The sequence below is a fragment of the Thamnophis elegans genome, chromosome 8 (genome assembly GCF_009769535.1).
Source record: "Thamnophis elegans isolate rThaEle1 chromosome 8, rThaEle1.pri, whole genome shotgun sequence".
NCBI classification, from domain to species: Eukaryota; Metazoa; Chordata; class Lepidosauria; order Squamata; family Colubridae; genus Thamnophis; species Thamnophis elegans.
Window position 1 is genome coordinate 31,227,362 of NC_045548.1, and position 22,587 is coordinate 31,249,948.

Consider the following 22,587-nt stretch of genomic DNA (forward strand, 5'->3'; position numbering starts at 1 on the left):
GCATCGGGTGGGTTGCTGCCGGTTTGCTTCACATGCGCTTTGCTGATGCGCAGAACATGAAAAAATTACTGAAGAATACTGGGGAACCGGTTCGGGGGCGTGGCCAGCCTAGGCCACTGCCGGTTCTGCGACCCAGGCCACAATACCACTACTGGGTTGGCTGACCCAGGCCAAACCAGTAGCAACCTACCTTTGATTTGCATTTCTTTGAACTGCTAAGTAGGCAGGATCTGGGGTAAGAGCAGGAGTTCATCTCATCACGTGGCACTTGGGTCTCAGACCTGAGCTGTCAGCTTTCCACCTTACAAGCTTAGTGTATTTAACTGTGGTTCATACAAGAAATGTGACAGGTACCAAGATTTTAATATTATGGATAAAGTTTTAAGACCATAAAAAATAGCTGACCTAGGGGACAATATGCTATTATCTACATTAAGATGCAACAAAATTATCCAAGTTTTTTCATTACTGTATTCAGAGGCAGGATTATTAGGCAGCCATAACTGAATAGAGCATCACATCCCTATTTAGGAAATATGTCTAAGTCCATGTTCATATTAATTCCATTAACTGAGTCAGTGTGTTAATAGCGGTTAAGGTAAGATCCTCCCTTTAAATTCTCTGATTGCAGTGCTCAGTATGTGCCTTTGCTAGTTGCTTCACAACTCGCTTGGGTAAGATAACAAGAAACTGCTTCCACTTAGGAAAGCTGGGTGTAAATGTAGTTGTAATAGTGGTAATAGTTGTGTTATTTTTTAAAAGTAGAAAACTAGGTAGATCTCATATAGAAGGTGCTGGTCATCTTGTGCAGAGAAAAAAAGATGGTTGGATTTACATTTTTTTGTCTTTATTATGCTTGATAGTGGAACACTGTTTTGGATAGCAGTGGATTCTCATTGGTCATTTATTGAGGATGCTATATTCACCAATTCCAAGGGCCCTCTCAAGATTTCTGTTCTGTGTTTCTAGATTCCAGTAGACAATTGTCACTACTGGTGGGATCCTACTGATATAACAACTGGTTTGGTTTGCACTCGCATGTCCCTGACGCGTGCTGCATGCATGTGCAGTTTCCTCATTATTGCTGGGGAGGAAAATAGCTGAGGCGTGGCAGTCTGCTCTGCCGTGTGACTCAACTGAGAGGAGCTACTGGTTCGCCTGAACCGGTAGAATTGTCACCCTGTACATCTGAAGATACCAGGTTGGGGATGGCTGTATCAAGAACACTATTTCTAGATGCAATTAATTTCTGTAGGACAGAATTATTTAGGATGAAGCTAATGTAGGGGAGCAGTGACCATGATTTTAATACCAGAAAATTTCAAAAATCTAGTTCAAGATATAAATATAGCTAAACCATTGGTGAGTAATACTTGCATTAGCACTGAGCTTTAACTTTAATGTAATTGAAAAGGTGCCTAGAAGGTTCAATATGCACATCTTGCATTTCAAAATATAAGAATTTTTTAAATAAAATAATTTTAATTATAAAGTTCTTCATATTCACATGCAGAAAGTTCTACATACAAAGTTGCCTATAGTAATAACACTTAGCAATAGATCTTTCATACCATTTCATAGTGCTCCACAATAAGAAGTTTACAGAGTCAGCATATTGCCCCGAACAATCTGGGTCCACATTACCAACCTCAGAAGGATGGAAGGCTGAGTCACCTTGAACCAGTCAAGATTGAACTCCTGGCAGCAGTTAGAGTGAGCCTGCAATACTGCATTCTAACCATTGCACCACCACAGCTCCAACATATTTAGGAAACCTGCAAGTTTTATTAAAAACTTCTACAATAGGGATTTTTTTAAAAAATATTACAAATTAGGATGATTAACTAATTCAGAAGATGCTATGTCAATACTAAAGTCATTTAAGTATAATGATGAAAAAGTTATCTTTAAAAAAATAGATACAAATGAACAGATTTTCTGGAAAAACTAATACAAATTGACATTAGTAAAGAACTGAAAATGGAAATGCATTTCAAGAAACAATACTTTTAAGAGAAACAGGACCAAGAAGTCAGGTAGGGCTTTTAAACATTTTGGTTATCAAAGGAAAAGGGAAGATTGACATTGTCCATCTGTTGCTTCTATTAGTTGTTAATGTTTGGCTTTTATTGCTGCTCTGTCCTTTTGGCTTAAAGGTTCTTGTGGTTTTATTTGTGTTTTTAGCAACTTGGAGGAAATGTAGAAGATACAGTATATCACAAAAGTGAGTACACCCCCTCACATTTTGTAAGTATTTAAGTATATATTTTCAGCAGTTTAGATATTAATGGCTGTGTGTTGCGTTATTTTTGAGGGGACAGCACATTTACGCTGTTATACAAGCTGTCTACTCACTACTTTACATTGTAGCCAAGTGTCATTTGTTCATTGTGTTCATATGAAAAGATATACTTAAACATTTACAAAATATATGAATGCCTTTTTTTTAACTATAAGTTACTTGATATACCCTTTTTAAATAGTTATTTCAGGCTCATTGTAGAAAGAAGACAATTCAGGTAGTGCTTGACTTAACAGCAATTCATTTAGTGACAGTTCAAAGTTACAACGACACTAGAAAAAGTGACTTATGACCATTTTTCACAATTACAACCTTTGCAGACTCCCCATGGTCATGTGATCAAAATTCAGATGCTTGGCAACTGACTCATATTTATGACCGTTGCTGTGTCCCAGTGTCATGTCATTCCCCTTTTGTGACCTTTGGACAAGCAAAGTCAATGGGGAAGCCAGATTCACTTAACGACCGGGTTACTCATTTATCAACTGCAGCAATTTCACTTAACAATTGAAGCAAGAAAAGTTGTGAAATGGGGCAAAATTCACTTAACAAATGACTCACCTAACAACTGAATTTTTGGGCTCAGTTGGGGTCATAAGTTGGGGACTACCTTTACAACATTCAAGTGCTAGGAGAACAGTGGTTGTTTTATGTTGTACGCAGACGGATGAGATCCTTGCAGAAGATTTCCCAGACAATACATTTTTAATGGTAGCAATAACCAATGATCAGGAGTTGATGATTATTTTCTTTAGGGGAAAAATGAATGTGTTTTAAGGTCAACTTTAGTTAATGGAAAAGTAGTATAGTTTTTCCAAGATAGCAAGCAGCACCTTTTTCCAAGTCTCCATCAGATGGCACTGGCCTTTCATTTGCTTGAACTAGTTTTCTTAATCTGTGTGGCTCCATACTTTACTTGCAAAACACACATTAGAGCATAACAAACCTTTGCGCTGTGAACTCCAAAAATGTTAATGCATGTGTTAAATGATTACTTCTACAGTATGGATGTTCATTGCCTCTCTTTGAGCCCCTATGAATATCCTACTCTCTAAGGATCTGCCAAATTCTTTCCCTGTTCAGTACCATCAAATTCATACTTTCGTTTATTATATGCAATGTCTCCATTAAGCAGATAGGAGTTTCCTACTCACCCTTATTATCACAGTTACTCCCCTTTTCTTTTATGTTTAGCTGCTGTCTTCACTGGGGTAAGCACACTTAAACCTTATAGGATTTGCTTTCTTATGTTCTTCAGCATCTGAGGTTACTTGAAAATATTGCCTTTGGAGATGCTGTTGTATTTCCCATAATATAACTTGTTGATTTCCTCTAAGTTGCAATAGCACCTAAATTGGTGCTATTGCAAACATCTTTTCCCCCCCATCTTTTCAGTCATTATTCTTTTCAGTCTCAGTCAGTCTTTTGAATCTTTTCAGAATGCCAGCAATGATGGTCTGAAAAGAAATTTAGGTGTTCCATAAAACAGCTAGTATTAAAAATATGTTTGCAAATATACAATTAAATATACAATTAAAATCAAAACTTTATTTTCATATCTATTTTAATCTATCTGTATCAATCCCAAACATTAATATAAGTAAAATGTTGCTTTAAAGTTTTACTCTTTAATGGTTTGGAAATAATTTTTACCTATTTAACTGGGGTAGCTTTAGAAATGTAGTTAAAATATTAGGGGATGTAAGCATGCTACAGTAGGGGAGGATTCTGTAGGAGGACAAATAATACTGTTAGATACTTCTCCTGTGTGCTGCTTGGGGAATCCAAGCATGGGTTAACTTTGTCCATTGACCTTGAAACTGAGTTATGTAAATTGGTGACCATGCCTCCACTGGCCAGATGGGCTCAGTTTTCTTAACTCAGTCCAGCCGACGAGACGTATATCAATTCTTCTCCAGACTTCTGGGACAAATTTATACTCTTTTTCTGGATTTCCTTGCAAGCACGATGGACTTAGTTGGTGGAAAAGATTTGCGATGGGGAGGCGACAGTTCGCTGTCTGCCAGTTTCCTCTATGGCCCCTTTTACGGCTCAGGTATTTCTCTACCGTTTGGAGCCGTTTGGGGCTTGAGTTTTCCCGCAGGCGTTTAGAGCCTTTGCAGATGGCTGGGCGGCAAGCGCTTTGTTCCTGCCGGCAGGGGGTTTTCTTCCACAGCGCGGAGCTTCGGCTGGCACTAACGACGAGATTAAGAGCCCCCACTGCGTTAAGAGCCTCAGAGCCCTTGAATTGCCTGCTGTTCGCGGCACGGCTTCTGTTCTCTTGCCGCTGGGAGTTACCTGCCGTTTGCGGCGAGGTTTGCCTTTGCGGAAAGCCGATCGCATTAGGGCAGCGCGCCAGCGATTCCGGCATTATTTTCCCCCTGAGAGCCTAAAGAGACTGTGCTTGTGGTTTACGATTTGAATTTGGCGCTCGTTTGTTCGGCGCCATGCTGGGGCCGTTTCTGATGCAGGCGCAGCTGAGACCGGGCATTGCCTCTTCTTGCAGTTGCTGATTCATCGGCCCCTCCCAATTCCCTCACTTCGGCTTTGTGTGCCTTGGGGAGGAGTTGTTTTCCTGCTGCTTTGCTGGCCACGCGGTCTCTTTGCCTTACAGTGAACTCTGTGCTCTGTGCCTTTTGAGTCTTTTCGAATCTCAATTCATTGCAATGGCTGATCATTCTACTGTGGGAGGTACAGTTGAATCCTCTTCTGATAAGCAGGGTGCTGCCCAAGCGGGGGTTAGTTCAAGGCCTGGCAGAGCCACCTCTAGGGCCACCAGTCAGAGGCCCAGGGAGACCTCCGGAGTTCCAGATAAGGGCCACAAAAAGAAGGATAAATCTAAAGCACCATCTAAAGCCTCTGGAGAGGGTAGAGTTTCCCCTCCCACGCTTTACCTCAGCATATTTCACCAGCCCCACAACCTGCAGGCCTCCAGACCTGGTCTCCGGATTGTTCCTTGCCTGTTATCCCTGAATCTGGGGCGGGGGGGGGGGTTGGGGATCCAGCTCCCCACAGCACTGCCCAAGGCCCAGGCTATTCCAATATACTCTATGCCACGTGCTGGGCCCTCTGCCACATTTACTCCCACTGCTGCAGGCCTAAGGCCTATGGAAGGCTATGACCAGGGCCTATCCCCAGATATTTACCAAATGATATCTGCAGCTATATCCAGGGGGGTGGATGCTGAGCTGCTTCGGAGGAATCAGGCCCCGGTGGTGGCTAGCACCCACGGTGGGCCTTCTCTCCCAGCTCCACAGGTGGATCTGCCTGATCTGCAGACAGGGCCTGTTTCCCCCCTTCTCTCTACTTATAGTGAGGATTCGGCCTTGGTGGAGGAAGGGGAGTTGATTGATAGGGAGTTCTCTGATGATGAAGGCCTGATCTTTGATCAGCCTAATTCTTCTAGTCTCTTTCGGCCTACTCTGTTCAAGTCCTTATTATTTAAAGCTAAGGCCACTACCCATATGGGAGAGGTAGCTCCCAAGGATAGTTCTGCTGTAGGCCTGGACACCACTGAACGCCTCTTTGCTGAGCCAGTTTCATTGCAGGAGGTGATTCCTTCTCCAAAGCTTTTCATGGATCTCATTCAGAAGCAATGGGACCAGCCAACTGCAGTTACCCCTCCTAGCAACAGGGACAGGAAGCTGTACACTTCTACCCCTGATTTGGAGACCCTTTTGCAATTTCCAACTGTGGATCAGCCAGTAGCAGCCCTAGCTTTCCCTGCCCTGATTCCATCTGAGATATCTGAGGGTCTGAAGGCTGAGGACCGTAAAGCCGAGACGGTTATTCATAAGACACACCAGGCCGCGGCCTGGGCTTTACATGCTGCTACTGCAGCATCGTTCTTTAATAGGACCTCGGTGCTCTGGCTTAAGCAGTTGCAGGAGAGGCTAGCCCCTGACGAGGTGCACCTTCACCAGGACGTTACTAAAATTATGGCTGCCTTGGAATTTTCGGCGGATGCCACGCTTAATGCTGCTAAGTTTGCTTCTCGAGCTGTAGTCTCCAATGTGGCCTCCCATCGCCTCTTGTGGCTCTGCCATTGGCAGGCTGACATTAAATCTAAATGGCTCCTGGCATCCATGCCCTTCAAGGGCGGGGCTTTGTTTGGATCCGTTCTCGATCCCATTCTCATAAGAGACTAGGGACAAGCGCAAGGTCCTCCCTTCCTCAGGGGGGGGTGCAATACCAGACAACAGACGCCAGTCCTTTCGGGGCGGCTATTCCGGCTACGCAGCGGCCCCCTTTGTTCCCCATTACAACAGGGGCTTTCACCAGTCGCAGGACCACAGCCAGGACCGTGGGGGGGGCAGAGATAGGGGACGCCAACAGCACCAGGCGCAATCCCACAACAGGAGATCCTTTCGTGGCTCGGGAAACCGGTCCTTTCGAAGGTACCGGTGACTCGCAGGGGGAAGAGTCAGTGGGTGGGCGTCTGCTGGCCTTCGCTCATCAATGGGCGGAAACCACCTCAGACGCCTGGGCCCTTCAGGTGGTGAGGCTGGGCCTCACACTAGAATTTCTCTCCGTTCCTCCAAGACATTTCATCAGGTGCCCCGTTCCCAGGTGCTCAGTAAAGCGGCGTCTCATGGAAGCCGAAATAAATCATCTCATATCCATCAAAGCAATAGAACAGGTTCCCAAGGGGCAGGAAGGTCTAGGGTTTTACTCCATCCTATTTCTGGTGCCCAAAAGCTCAGGAGGATGGCGAGCCATTCTAGATCTGAAAAGACTCAATTGGTACATCAAGTACCAGAGGTTCAAGATGCAGTCGTTGGAAAGCATCCTGGCATCCATCCGCCAAGGCGACATGATGACATCAATCGACATCAAGGAGGCGTACCTCCATGTGCCCATTCATCCGGCTCATCGATGGTTCCTGCGCTTCCACTTTGCGGGCCGTCATTTCCAGTACAGGGCCTTGCCCTTCGGCCTCTCATCGGCGCCCCACACTTTTACCAAGCTCCTGGCGGTGGTGGCGGCCTCCCTTCGTTTGGTTCCGGTGAGAGTGAATTGTTACTTAGACGACATCTTGGTCCTGTCACCATCCCAGGACCAGGACTTATGGGATCTTCAGGTAACGATGGACTCCCTGCAGAGGCACGGTTTCATGCTGAATCTTCCCAAGAGCCATCTGCAGCCGACTACAACGCTGCTTCACTTAGGGACCGTCATCAATTCCGCCACTTGCCAAGTTTTCCTGTCTCTGGAAAGGCGACAGAGCATCCAACGGCTGACTTCTCAAGTGTCAGCCTTGCAGCTCGTGCCCCTGGCTTTACTCTCTCAGCTGTTAGGGAAGATGATTTCTTGCATCGACATCGTTCCCTGGGCCAGGTTTCACGCACGACCACTCCAATGGTTCATGCTTCCTTATCAGAGATCTCACACCAGTCATTCTCAGCTCAAGGTCCATCTTTCACCCAAGGCCCTCAGATCACTCCGATGGTGGGCGTCCTCAAAGATTCTCAAGGGGTGTCCGTTCAAAGAGCCGGAACGTATCCAGGTTACGACGGACGCCAGCCTGTTTGGATGGGGCGGCCATGCCCTGGACAGGGTGGCACAGGGTTGCTGGTCGGACCGGGAGCTGTCCAACAGCATCAATTGGCTAGAGCTGCGGGCCATCAGGCTGGCCCTGCGAGAGTTTCAGGACATTGTGACTCACAAGCACATGCTGATTTTGACCGACAATGTGGCCTCCAAGGCGCATGTCAACCGCCAGGGGGGCACGCACTCCAGAGCTCTCATGATGGAGGCGGAGAAATTGCATCATTGGGCAGAGTCCAGGCTGTTGTCCCTTTGAGCGGAACACATTTCGGGCGAATCCAACGTCCAGGCGGATTGGCTGAGCAGAGCCACAGTGGATCATGCGGAGTGGCAGTTACATCCAGACCTCTTCCAGCAGATTTCCCTCCGATTCGGCCGTCCAGTGGTGGACTTGTTCGCGCAGCCTCACAATGCGCAATTGCCCCGTTTCTTCTCCAGGTATGTAACCCCCGGAGCAGAGGGAGTAGATGCCTTGCGCAGCCTGTGGCCGGCCGGCCTCCTTTACGCCTTTACGCCTCTTCCAGTGACCCCGGCGGTCATCCAGAAGATTCTGTCGGAACGTGCGGAAGTCATCCTGGTGGCTCCGATGTGGTCCCGGCGGACCTGGTATGCCGACCTGGTGCATCTGTCGATCTCCCGCCCGTGGAGGATCCCAAACCCCCAGTTGCTACAATTAGCCTTGTGGCACGTGAGCAGACTATTCTGACAAACCTTCAGTATTCCAGCGAGGTCATCAGTACGATTCAGGCGGCCCGCCGACCTTCTACCACTCGAATTTACGAGGCTACTTGGCAGGCCTTCTGCAGGTGGTGCCGACGGGCTGGGGCAGACCTCCTCCAGGATTCAGTGCCCCGAGTGTTGGACTTTCTACAATCTGGTCTTAACAAAGGTTTGGCACCCAACACGCTCCGCAGGCAGGTCACAGCTCTTGCCACAGTGATTGGGGGAGGTCAAGGACGCTCCTTGTCACAACATTCTCAAGTCAAGGCCTTCCTGAAGGGGGCGGCCAACATCCGACCTCCAACCGTGCACCACTACCCTACTTGGGATCTGTCATTAGTGCTCAGGGCACTAATGGACTCTCCTTTCGAACCTATTTCTTCCATCAGTCTTCGACTATTGACTCTTAAGACAGTGTTTTTGGTGTCGATTACATCAGCCAGGCGGGTTTCCGAGCTGGCGGCACTTTCCGTTCGAGCGGATCTCTGTATATTCCACCCCAGCAGAGTTGGTCTCCGCTTGGACCCAGCCTTTCTACCAAAAATCAACACGCTGTTCCACAGAGCTCAGGAACTCGTCCTTCCGGACTTTTGTCCCAACCCTTCTCATCCGCAGGAGCGCCAATGGCATCACCTGGATGTGCGCAGGGTTCTTCGCCGCTATGTGAAGCGTACAGCGTCCTTCCGACGGTCTGAGGCACTCTTTGTTTCCTTTCAATCATCTTCCATGGGACAGAAAGTTTCTTCTCATACGATAGGGCGGTGGTTGAAGGCGTGCATCGCCCTTGCTTATGACAGTCAATCCCGGCAGGTTCCCAGGCGCATCACCCCTCACTCTACCAGGAGTGCGGCCACCACGGCGGCCTGGGCCACGCAAGCCTCAGTGGAAGAGATCTGTAGAGCAGCCACCTGGTCTACTCCATCACCATTTATCAGACATTACAAGGTTGATGTGTATGCCTCGGCTGAGGCGTCCTTCGGGCGGCGTGTATTGCAACAGGTGCTCCCCCCTGCGGGGGACCCTGGCCAGCCTGGTTCCCGCCCTGGACCTTAATTGCTTTGGCATGTCCCATGCTTGGATTCCCTAAGCAGCACACAGGAGAACGACCGTTGACTTACCTGAACGGTCCTTCTATGTATGCTGTGAGGGGAATCCAAACCCGCCCGCAGCTGCGGCTGGCCAGGGTGGTCATGTCTTGAAATTCATTATCTTCATTGATATGTTACCGCTTTATGTCAGATGTTATTTACTTATGACTTGCGTTTCTTCTTGACTATGTTTGTATGCCTTTTGGCTACGGCCTTTATTACTACTGTTATTGTTATGTTATCATTATTCTTCTTGTTATACATCAATAAACGGCTGACTTCGTACGAAACTGAGCCCATCCGGCCAGTGGAGGCATGGTCACCAATTTACATAACTCAGTCTCAAGGCTAATGGACAAAGTTAACCCATGCTTGGATTCCCCTCGCAGCACACATAGAAGGACCGTTCAGGTAAGTCAACGGTCGATTTGTAAGACAAGAAAAAAAAGTTATAAAACTAAATAAACTGAGTTTAGGGAGAGTGTTTAGCAGCTGGCCATGGAAAATCTCACTGAAAGACTAGAGTATTAAGATTTTGGGTTGTAGTAGGGTTTCTAGGGATTTTTATAGAATAACAGAGTTGGAAGGGACCTTGAAGGTCTAGTCCAACCCCCTGCTTAGGCAGGAAACCCTACACCACTTCTGCCTAGTTGACATACGCCATTATTGCTAATTCTGCATGGTAAATGGATGAAATGTGATGGTGATAGGTGAAAATGAGTTTAAGGGCATTTTACTTGTCTAACATTTGGTTTGTGAGTGACAAACAATATAAAGATTATTCATGCTTGTAGGGTGTTCTGTATTTTTTGCACAGGATAAATGTAAGACATGTAAGATAATGTTTTAATATTCAGTCAAATCCTAATGCATCTGTCTCAAAGTTAATCATCTGCAGATAGTTCAGGATTTCAACTTCCAGTTTCCAGCCTAGTGTTTTGTCAGTTGTAACCAAATACATCTGGAAAGCCTTGGTTTTGGGGAAAGCATTCCTAAAGGTGAACAAAATCATGTTTCAGTTGACCTGGCAACAAACCTTGGTTTGTATGGACATTTTAAGCTAGCATGAGTCTTTTAGGATCAGGTAGATAACATATTTGCACAAAAAGTGGAGGGAAGTGAAGGTGATGCAGTGAACTTTTATAAATGTGAAAAATTTAATTTGTGCAAGTTAGATCCCCCCCCCCCCCGGTTATTGCTGAACAGAGCATAGTTCCTTTTTAAATTCCTTTGTGTGACTGTAGCTTGGCTGCATATGCCATCTAACTATTGAAAAGGGCTTTAAAAATATACTTTATTTGTGCTTCAGGTCAGATTAACCAAAATGGTGATTGTGTCACCTAGAAACTACTTGATTGCTTCAAGACTAGACTTTAAAAACCCTATATATTATTATTAAAAAGGCCAGGAGCAACAAAGACACTTTTACCATTTCTGCAATGTTTTCATGGCAATTTGATCTTTACACAGGTTTTTAAAAAATCTTTGTACTTGGAGCTGATGGAAAAATCGAAGAAGGGAAATGGTTTTGAAACACTTTCTCTATAGCTTCTGATTGCCTTTTTTTGAGCAAATATATAAGGATGAAGCTAGAAGTATCCGTTGGATTTGTGGGGACTTGCTTTATTTAGTTTAAGAATGCACATCTTCTCCCATATACCTCAGTAACAGATGTTTATCACTATTAATTCTGTCAGGAGATAAAGGCACATAGGTGTGGCTCATATGGAGAAAGTTGTCATAGCTTACAACAGCATTTATATATACGAATAATATACCTATTTGAGCTTTTTATAAACAGCCCCCAGAATGGAATCTTATGTAAATGCATTTCTTGCCCTCTGCAAGTAGGAAGCTAAAATACCTGTAGCAAAACCAAAAATTACAGTAAAAGCTGGTGCATAAAATATGTATTTTAAAGCAATACTTTGATTGAGCTTCACAGCCTTGGACCACATTTCTTATATGATAAAAATCCTCCTGGAATAGTTTAATGTATAATAAAGAGGGATCTTGTGAACAGTGCTGTCCAAGTATTATTCCAACCCAAAATTTTTTTGTTCATTTGTATGTATTTTTAGGACCAATAAAACTTCCCTGCTATTTAAAGAACAGGTCAAAATGGGGAAAAAGCTGAAGTATAGCTTTCATTATATTTATGTTTAATTTTTCATAACTTTCTCTTGCTCTTAGATGCAACAATTAGAATTCGCACAAATGCAGCAACAGGAGGCTAATCGTGCAGCTCTGGAAGCCCTTGGGCCAAGAAAGAAGAGACCATTGGATTCGTCTATTTCTTTTTCTGGACTTCAGGTTTGTAATCTTATGCTTTTTCTCTTTGCTGCATTATCTTCACCAGCTAACCCTTGTTTCTATTTTTGTAAAGGATATAGTCTGCTCACGGAATTCTTTTATAGTGGAATATTTTATCAGTTTCCTAGGAATCGGCCCTCTAAGCGATGTGGTGGCCTGGAGTTGAAGACGGTCACCTTCCGTTGGAAGGTTAAGAGTTCAATCTTAGGTAGCATCAGATGTTTCTCTCCTAGGGCACAAAGAAAAAAAAATCTGCGGACTACACATGGTGTCAGGAAGGGTATCGAGCCAGTAAATGGTCAACTTCATCCAGTCATTCTGACTCTAACCTGAATTAAGGGATTACAGGGTTGTAAAAAGGGAGGTGTTTTTAATAAAAATCAGTCCTCTATTTGGCATCCAGAGAACTGGACTTGATTGATGGGGTTCTGTGAAAGAATTATTCCAGTAATACTGCAGCAAAACATACTGTTAAGGAAGATGTATATAAACAAAGCTTACAGAAATGTTTATCTAGAATCTTCCTATAAAATTCTTATAGAATGTTGTACTATTGCAGTGATGGCGAAACTTTTTGGCATCGAGTGCCCAAACTGGAATGCACGTCCATGTGCCCGCACGACAGCACCAGAAACCCAAAGGCCAGCTGGCCGGCCTGCGCATACCAGTTTTTTGGCTGTTTTCTGGGCTGTTTTTGGCCCCAAAAATGGCATGGAAAATGGTCTGTTTTTTGTCCCATTTTCAGGCCATTTTGAGGCTGTTTTTCATTCATTTCTGGGCCACTTTGTGGACCAAAACCGGCCTGAAAAGTGACCTGAAAATAGCTCATAAAACAGCTTGCAAATGGCCCAAAAAGGCCAAAAATGCCCCAAAATCAGGCCTTTTGGAGGCCTTTTTTGGGCCGTTTTTAGGGAATTTTCCGACGCTCCGGCACCCGCAAAGACAGTGGTTCTCAACCTTCCCAATGCCGTGACCCTTTAATACAGTTCCTCACATTGTGGTGACCCCCAACCATAAAATTGGTGTCTCGGTTCCTAAGACTATCGAAAATATGTGATTTCTGATGGTCTTAGGTGACCTCTGTGAAAGGATCGTTCGAGCCCCCAAAGGGGTCCCGACCCACAGGTTGAGAACCACTGCGCAAAGACAAGTTGGGGTTGGTGCACGTGCCCACAGAGAAGGCTCTGCGTGCCACCTCTGGCATGGGCGCCATAGGTTCACCATCACGGCACTATTTGTTTCCCAGTGTGAAAAAAAAGTTGGAATGTTCCAATAATAAAGAGCACCTATTATTCCCATTGAAAGCCCATCTACCCATTGTAGAAAGTTTTCAGCAGTAAATCCTCCTAATAATTTTGGCTGTGCTCCTAATACATTTTCATACCTACATTTTCATCTGTATCAACAGATTTAAATTGATTTTAAAATAACATAGCTTTTTCTAGAAAAAAATTGCTTCCACAAGTTAAAAACACATCCCAGTCAAAGCAAATAAAATATTGTCTCCCAGTGCCTCTTTAATTGTCGTCACTATTTTTAATACTTTTGTTTGAGATGGACTCAGATAAGCAAGTGAAAGGAGGACTAGAATTGGCAGATTTACATGATTGTAGGTGCATCTGTCGTGTTTAGTTTGGATGTGCCTCCAAATGTATTGTTTTCCATTACTTAAGAAGCATAGCACCGATGTTCTGAGCCTTAGTTCAGAAAATTACTTTTTATAATCATATATGCTCTACTAAGGGAACAGAAGGTTTGCTTGATATTTTTGGGTAGGGAGTCTGCATCTATATATTCTCACAGCTTCAGATGCTCAAAACATGAGCCACAGCCTTGATTGTGGACTTCTGTCACTAAAGTTAATGTTTAATTTGACAGAGGAAACTACACTGAATAATTGTATTGACTGTATTTAATATAATTTATTTTATGTTTATATTAATGTATTTTGCTCTAAATTCTTTTTCCTGATCTCTCCACTTAGGATTTATGGCCACCAAAACTTCCCATGTTGTATTGGAAAAACACTTTTAAGAGATTGCTGTTTTCTGAGGCAGGTCATCAAGTTCCTGACCAATTTTACCAAAAAAACCAAAAATAACCCCAATATTTCCAGCACTACTTTATTGCCTTCCATTGTGTTGTACCAAGCTCACCATCCTTCTTTCCTCTGGGTGCTTTTGATTGTCTGGAATCCCACAGCCACTTGGTGGTTTTCCTAGTTTTTAAAAATAATAGCTGTATACAATCATCAGACTTGGTAGATCTTTAGATGAGGTTATTTCCTTTGCAGAAACCAATTGGGCAATCTGCCATTATTGAATCTCAGGACTTAACAGGACTTATATTTCTGAATAGTTTTGTTTTATTGCTAAGAGCCATTAAGGTTAATGATCTGCAATCACCACTTTTTCTATCGTGTTGTGGCTCACAGCAGAGCTGGCAGCAGAGTCAGACAGTGAGGAGGTTGGGGAGGAACATGGGCCAGTCCTGGAGGTTGGGGAAGGCTCGGACGAGGGCTCTGCGTCAGAGGCAGAGATGGGGCCAAGGTTGTCCGGCAGTTCTCAGCTGCCTTTGGAGCTAGAGGCAGGAACAGCTGGAGCCTGTTCCCAGTGTGTGCATGTGCAGAGCTGCCAGAAGAAAAGAACAGCTAAGAAATCAGGGTCAACTTGCGAGTAAAGTCACAGGTGGAAGGTGAATGCCCCCTCCTATAGGAAATAAAAGAGGAACAAAAGGGGAGTGGGCTTTTGCAGGAAACAATTTGTTCATTCATTTCAGAAGTGTGAAGATCTGTCTGTGAATCTCAGAGACACTGTGCCAAGTCTTTCCTTGCACAGAACTGTGTTTGGAAAATATTTACATGGCAGCTTTCCAAGCTAGATAAGATCTGTGGTTATAAATTCACCTTTGAAAGACTGTTTACCAGGCCTTTGCTGAATGTGAATGAGAGGAATTCACATTTGTTTAATAAAAAGGGTTTTGTCGGGACCAGGAATCTGCTTTTGGGGGAAGCCTAGGTCAGAACATATCTAATTCTATATTTCAATACTACAATTGTGCTTATGTAGCAAGAGTGGCAATGAAACCACAGAGAGAGTAATCTCAAGGTTTGCTGAAACCCTCTAAAATTAGAGGAGAAAGAAAACTTCGTTTGAGACAAAAGAGAATCTTCAGAACAGCCAGTGGATATTGTGCAGAATGTAAATAGGCAGCTGTGATCCTAACAGAAACCAGCTGTCCCGTAGCATTTTTGCATGACTTTATACCCATGATGGCGAACCTATGGCACGCATGCCAGAAGTGGCACGCAGAGCCATTTCTCCTGGCACACAGAACCATCACCAGTTCCTCTTCCAGGTTCGGGCGCAGCAGCCAGGTGGTCTTGACGCGCATTGGCATGCCAGAAAGCAGAAGTTGAGCTGCCCAGTGCACATGCGCACGCCAGGAAAATGATCGTTTTGTTTCCAGGGTGCACATGCATGTCAGCCATTTGGTGATCTGGTTCCTGGCACGCATGCACACGCAAAAACCAGCAACAGGAAGAGCAATGGCCGCACATGCCAAAAGAGGCAGAAAGGGGTTCCCGGCCATTGCTTCTTAGTAGAGCTGTGGTCGGGGCTTCCCTCCCTCCCCTTCTTGCATAGCCCCAGCCCTCTAGTCCGTGGCTCATCTGTGGTCCAAAGTGCCTGGCTGGCTCGGGCGCCCCAGAAAAGCAGCGGCAACCACAAGGGGAAAGGCAGGAGTGGCCGGCCGGCCCCTGCAGCCACTCCCACACCAGCCAGAAGCAGCACTGTGACAGCCGCTGGGGGTGAGGGGGCAGCAGCGGCAAGGACGGGCTTTCCTCCCTCCCCACTTGAGCGAGCTACTTGCACAGCTCCAGCCCACGGCTCTGATGAGGAGCCACAGACTGGAGTGCCTGGCTAGCTCTGGCACCCAGAAGAGCAGCAATTCAGCCACAGGGATATATTCTGCCAGACCTTCAGCAGCGTCTTTATGCAGGTAGCTCACCTCCCCGCCAGCAGCTCCTTCGCCCCTGGTAACGGCGACTGTTGCACTGCTGCTTCCAGACGGAACACTAGACAAGCTGCTGGCAGGGAGGCAAACTACCTGTATAAAGACGCTGCCGAGGGCCTGGCAGAATATATCCTGGCTGGAAACAGCAGCGCTCCGGACTGCGGATCCTCATCAGAGCCGCGGGCTGGAGCCGTGCAAGTAGCCCGCTCGGGTGGGGATGGAGAGAAGCCCTTGCCTGTCCTTGCCACCACCATCCCCTCGCCCCCGGCGACTGCTACAGTGCTGCTTCTGGCTGGAATGCTGGGGCAGCCAGAAGAAGGAGAAGCTGCCGTGTGGGAGGTGGTCGGGGCAGACACCAATTGCAAATGCTTCTGGTGCATCTGATGGAACAGGAGGAATGACTACTGGGACCTGAGGTGGTGGTGGCATGGACTTGGCAACACGACTGGCAACAGCATTGTAAGGGGTGGAGGATAATGCCCAAGGGTTTCCCCATAACCCACGTCGGGAACATGGTCTTCCAGGGCATCGACTGGCCAAAGCGCAGGCCTTCGCAGGCCACAATAGAGACAAAGTCTGTGCTCTGGGCGGGGTGATCATGAGGCTTGGGACTTGGCTCGGCCACCCCACCAAGAGAAGCGCTTTCCTCTGTTGCCTCCGAAGGTGCGGCAGGCGTGGCTGCTGTGGATGTAAGTGGAAGGTGCTGGGTCCATTTCCTCCAAAATGGCTGTTATATTCCTCCCTGCGCTCCATCTCCTGGGAAGACGGAGCAAGAGCCCAGGACCAAGCCCATCGGCCACAGCCTTCATTTCTAAGAGCAGGCTGTGTAGTCTCCCCCAGTGCATTCCAAGAGACAGCCAAGAGCCCTGGGAGGGCGGGGGACGCTGTTTTCGCCCTCTCCAAGCTCCATAAAAGCCTCTCGAGCCCGGGGAGGGCGAAAAATGGGTCTATTGCGGACCAAAAGGGAGGAGTCATGCACGCATGTGCAGGGTGTGTGCGTGCATGTGCAAGGGGGGCGCACTCATAGCATGGGTATGGCACCCCCGCATACGACCCCCTTGCGCTCCCCCCACTTTTGGCACAGGAGCCCAAAAGGGTCCGCCATTGCTGTTCTATACGTTTCTACAGTTCTCAACAGCAATACTAAATATACTTTATATATTAATCTTGCTTGGCTTCAGTGCAACAGATAGAGTCTTTCTACTTGGAGGAAGAAGGGTTTTAAAAATGAATTGACAACGGCAGTAGTAATCAAAGACAATGATAAGAAGAAATCATTGGTAGATTAATTGTCATTTTCCATGCTACTCCTGTGAACTGTGCAGTAGATCTCTGGATCGTGATTGTGGAATACTGAAAAATTGTGAAATAGAATGTCCAGAATGCATACAGCAGAGACATGTGAGCAGAAGACCAACCAGCTAGCCCACAAAACAATACACCAGTGGGAAATATTAACTTGCCTTTCAGCTTGGGTGTACAATTTTAATAAATTAGTAGCTATCTTATTTATGTGTATAGAATGAGCTTTTATCTTCCTTAATTACTGCTGAAAGATTTGAAATCATGAGCTTGGTGTAACAGCTTTCCCAGGTCCCTCCCATCACAATTAAACTTTTCATTAGGTAAATCATTTATGTTTACTATTAAGCAGGAAGAAGCTGCATAAGAGCAAAGTAGTAATTATTTCTAGCTTTTTCTTTTGTATAATGCTAGAGGGTTTGTAATGGGTGCCCCTTGGACATATTCTTGCTGTCGCTGATGTGACTCCTTTCTTATTAAACCCTCCTGGTGTAATTCTATATAACACTGTTGATGAAAATGCCCGTGGCAATGGAGTCATGCATCAGAACAATAGAATTCAACATTTTGTGCTACATGAGCAGAAGTACATTTAGGCATACTGTATTTGTACTTTGCATATTTATAAGATGCCTAGAAAATACAGCAATTGCATGTTAGTGATTTCATTAGTTGAATGGGGATGTACAAGTCACTTCAGATAGTAGAGTGGCAAATCATTTGCTAGAGTAGGCTCTAAACCAGGAGTGTCCAACTCGATTTCATTGAGGGTTGCATCAGGGTTGTGTTTGACCTCGGGGGGCCAGGTGGGCATGGCTGGGATGGGCATGACCAGCTCGACGTCACTTGTAATGGGGAGTTCCTGGGGTGGCCCAAGCGCTCTACCAGCGAAAATGGGTTCCCAAGCTCTCTCTCTCTCTCCCTCTCCCTCTCCCCCTCCCTCCCTCCCTCCCTCCATATATATATATATGTGTGTGTGTGTATATGTTTTATTTGTGCTGATAAATAAAGGGAGACTAGTATAGATCTATTTCAAGCTATTTAGCTCTCATCAGCTAGCCATACCCTTACTGGGATTCGAACCTGGGCTATATTACATATTAGGCAGACGTCTTAGCCATTAAGCCACAGGCTCTGATCCGTTATCAGCTGAGCCAGGGAGAAAGGTATATATTTAAAGTCACAACCCCTGGTATGCCCTAATTATGGGAGGAAGCTAACTGTTTCCATTCTCTGTCAATCGGCTCGTCACAAGAGTCCATCACGACAGAAACCCAATATTTTTTACTGTTTATTATATATATATAATTTTTTATTTTCCTTTTTTTTTGCAAGCAAAACTTTTTTTTTCCATTTTCATATTCATAACATATAATCACATGTATACTATTACATAGCCAATATCATATTGTGTTGATTATTAATTACATCAGTTCGTCTTGCCATTAACTCCCGGAAAGAAAAAAAAAGACAAAAAATAAAATAAGAAAAATAAAAACCAATTATTGGCTCTTCTGCTCTCCATATACCCTGTTTATGCCTTATCCACCACTTCATTCTGCCCATCTCCTCCCCCTCCCTACCTCCTTTCTTCCCTCCATCATCCTTTTTTACTCTACTTCCCCTTTCTTTCTCCCCCTCTCTTTCTCCCCCTCTCTCCTCTTTCCACTCCTCCTTATTCTCCTCATCTTCCCTCCCCTTCCTCTCCTATCCCTCTCTTCCTATCTTTCTTCTCTCCTCTGCTTCCCACTCTTCCTCTCATTCACTTGGTGTATTTCAGCTTCTGAGCAAACTCCATTCTGTGTTGATGGTATTTATACTTCCATTTCAATGTACATAACATATCTTAGTTTTAAAGAAAAAATAAGAGAAGACAGTATACATTTACAATCATATTACTTTAAAACCTAACACCCCTCCTCAAGCCTAATATACTTCCCCCCCTCCCCCCCACCCCCCCCAACCTTCCCTCCCCTGACTTCCCAGAACCAATACGCGATATAAAGTTGTAACAAAAACAGTCTAGAATATATTTGAAAAAACATCTTAAAATTGAACGTAGCTTCTCCTTGCTAGGCTAACACTAAACAATTTATATCCTTCCTAATCTTAATCATACGCTATCTGGAATTTCTTAGACCCATATTTATTTTGAGTGTAATCAATCCATCTTTTCCAGTCTCGTTTATATCTCTCGTTTGAGTAGTCCTTAAGATATACAGATATTTTAGCCATCTCGGCTAAATTTGTGACTTTCAATGTCCATTCTTGAATAGTAGGCAAATCTTCCTTCTTCCAGTATTGCGCCACCAACAATCTAGCTGCAGTTATTAAGTGCAAAATCAAGTTAATCTCTACAGCTGTACAATCAGTAATTATATCTAACAAAAATAACGGGGGGGGGGGTAAACTTTATCCTTTTTTAAGAACATTTTGCATAATCCACCATATTTTTATCCAAAATGCTTTAACCTTTTTGCAGGTCCACCATATATGAAAATATGTAGCATCCACAGAGTCACATCTCTAACATTTAGGTTGTAAATTTGGGTACATAGAAGCCAACTTTTTAGGAACTAAATGCCATCTATAAAACATCTTGTAAAAGTTTTCTCTCTAGTTTTGGGCTTGTGTAAATTTTACGTTTCTTACCCAAATCCTTTCCCACGTATCCAGCATTATTGGTTCTTCAATATTTTGAGCCCATTTTATCATACAGTCTTTAACTAATTCTGTTTCGGAATCCATCTGAATTAATACATTATATAATCTCTTTATATGCTATATAATCTCTTTATATGCATTAAACTTTGATCTCTTATTTGTTTAAATAATTTTTTTATTTTCAACACAACACAAAGAATCCTCCTTCTTTACATACTGTAGAAAGTGTATCAGTTGGTTACAAAAGACTTTCATGCATCTCTTCCACAGTCATCAACCATAATTCATCGTAACTCAAGTATTTTAACTCATATATATTTACACATAATACTATCATCATGCCTCCATTTTCATTTGACTATAATTGTTTAAACGTCCATCATAAAATATATCAAGATTTAAAACATAATCACATACTGGCATTTCATTTGCTATTTCTAATATCCTCCAATAACACTGAATCCTTATGGCCTATTCTAGCTAAACATCATAATATTTAGTAACAAAAATTTCTAATCCTCTTTTCCAAATCACTGTTTGAAATTTACATCTACTTTCCTTATGTTGTATCCATGTAAATATATACATTGTTATCATTATCCCTGCTTTATTTGATTGTGTCATTTTCCCCCTAATAAACAAAACTTAACTACATTTAACTTAGTTCTTTTTTATTAACCTTTATATATAACCCCCCAAAAATTCTAATCTTCCTTTCGTAGATACCATTCAATATTCATATCCAATTATTACTTATCATAGCAATACACATGTATACATTATTATCATTATCAATTATCTATTTAACTATATCTATTGTCCCTAAATTTCACTGTTTAACTAGTTTTAGATTATACCCTTTCATCTATCAACCTGTATCTTTCCAGTAGCAAAACAATCTTATGTCTTCTGCCTTTTGTGGTATCAGTCCTCTAATCATCTCCTTAATCAAATGTGTATGGACTCCTCTTTGCAACTCATTGCTTATTAAGTCTCTCATGTAGTTTTGATGCCCTTCTGTTTTTTTCAATGATGTTGCTAACAAAATTTCTCTCTTTAAATCCATACATTCTTTTAATTTTTCTTCTTCTGTATCTGGGGTAGAGTTCCCCTCCATTTAATTCCTCTTTCCGTATTCCACTCTTTCCATTTCCAGACACAAACCAATCACCATAGATATCAGCAGATTTAATTTCTTTGTAGTCATTTTTCTCTTCGGTTTTTAGGACTCTAACCTCCACTTTTTCCACTTGATAAACATCTCCAACTTCTTCATTATATTTTACTGTTAGATGCTCTAGATTTTCCAACTTCTTCTCTGTCCTCTCAAATGTGTTTGATAATTTCTGAATTTCTAACAATATTTTTTGCAAACTTAAAGTTTCTTTCTGCTGTTGAGGTTGTGCCGTTATCTCAAGCTGACAAACACTGCTGCTCTGGCTTGGAAGGTTTTTACAAGATTACGCATAAATTCACAATAAGGTTTTATTTTCACTTTTCTCTGGTTAAAGATATACTTCAAAGGAACATCTGTATGCTTTTCTTCTTATCACTCTCTACAGTGAGACCTTGAAGTGCCAAGCCAGAATAATCAGTGAGGAAAGTAAAAGTGTTTTGTTTCCAATACACAAACTTCCAGTCTCCGAGTAGCAGTGTCATCTTTCCCTCTCTTGTTACAATTTTCTTTGTTGCTTTTTGTATCTTTTTTTACTCCAAGTTTTAAAAAAAAGTCAAATTCTTGAATGAAATAGAGAAGAAAAAGGGAAAAACACATGCAGTAATGAAGGAAGAGAATTTTAGTCCATAGGTTGCAAAAAATAATAATGAAAAAAAGAAAAAAATTTAATCCCTTCGGTTTAAAAGGCTTGCATAAATTCCATCTATGAAAATAACATTTAAAAGTAAGATAACCCACTGTCCAAAACCATTCAAAGCTTAATTCCGCCGCTTATTTTTTCTGTTCTCAAATTTAAATTAACTAAGTTTTTCATAGGCAGTCTCTTTTAAAATGGTAAAAATTTCTCACCAACTGGAAACGCTTTCTCTTTCCATATCCTTTCGTTTTGGAGCCGCCCCGACTTCATCAGCCTAATGGCTGGATTTTTTGTCGCCGGTTTGAAGAACTTCTCTTGGATCAGTCAGGGACTTTGCGATGTCCCTGAGATCAGCAAGACATATTCTTCCTGTTCTGTAGGACGGTTTAGGTCTGATTGGACCACCCAATGGCAAAAGTATCGGTTGCGGTCTCAGAGCATCAAGACCGCATGTCCATATCGTCGTGACGTTGTCTCCTCCTCCTCGTATTGGGGGTGCCTGTGGTGGCCCAAGCGCTCTGCCAGCGAAAAGGGGCTCCCAAGCTCCATTTTTGACTGTGACGGCCTCCTGCAACCTTTGCCAGCGAAAACAGAGCTCGGGAAGGCCACATGCTGTTTCCAGGATGGCCCTGTGGGCCAGATCTAAGAACCCCATGGGCTGAATCTGGGCCCCAGGCCTTGAGTTTGACACCCCTGCTCTAAACAAAGAACGACGATGAGAGCAGCAATGAGGTATATCTGCAAACTTGTATCTATTGCACTAAGGGTTCAGGTTTTTAGATGTACAACCTCATCAGCCTTGCTTTTCACTTTTGGCCATATA

The 22,587-nt window shown here is 43.8% G+C and overlaps 1 protein-coding gene across 1 annotated transcript in view; it reads left to right on the forward strand.

Annotated features, from left to right (window-relative positions):
• TAF4B (TATA-box binding protein associated factor 4b) overlaps nt 1-22,587 on the forward strand; it is an 83,429-nt gene that overhangs the window by 48,978 nt on the left and 11,864 nt on the right. The window contains exon 14 of the mRNA XM_032222913.1: nt 11,851-11,970. Within this exon, the coding sequence (XP_032078804.1) occupies nt 11,851-11,970 (120 nt within the window). The remainder of the gene's footprint in view (nt 1-11,850; nt 11,971-22,587) is intronic.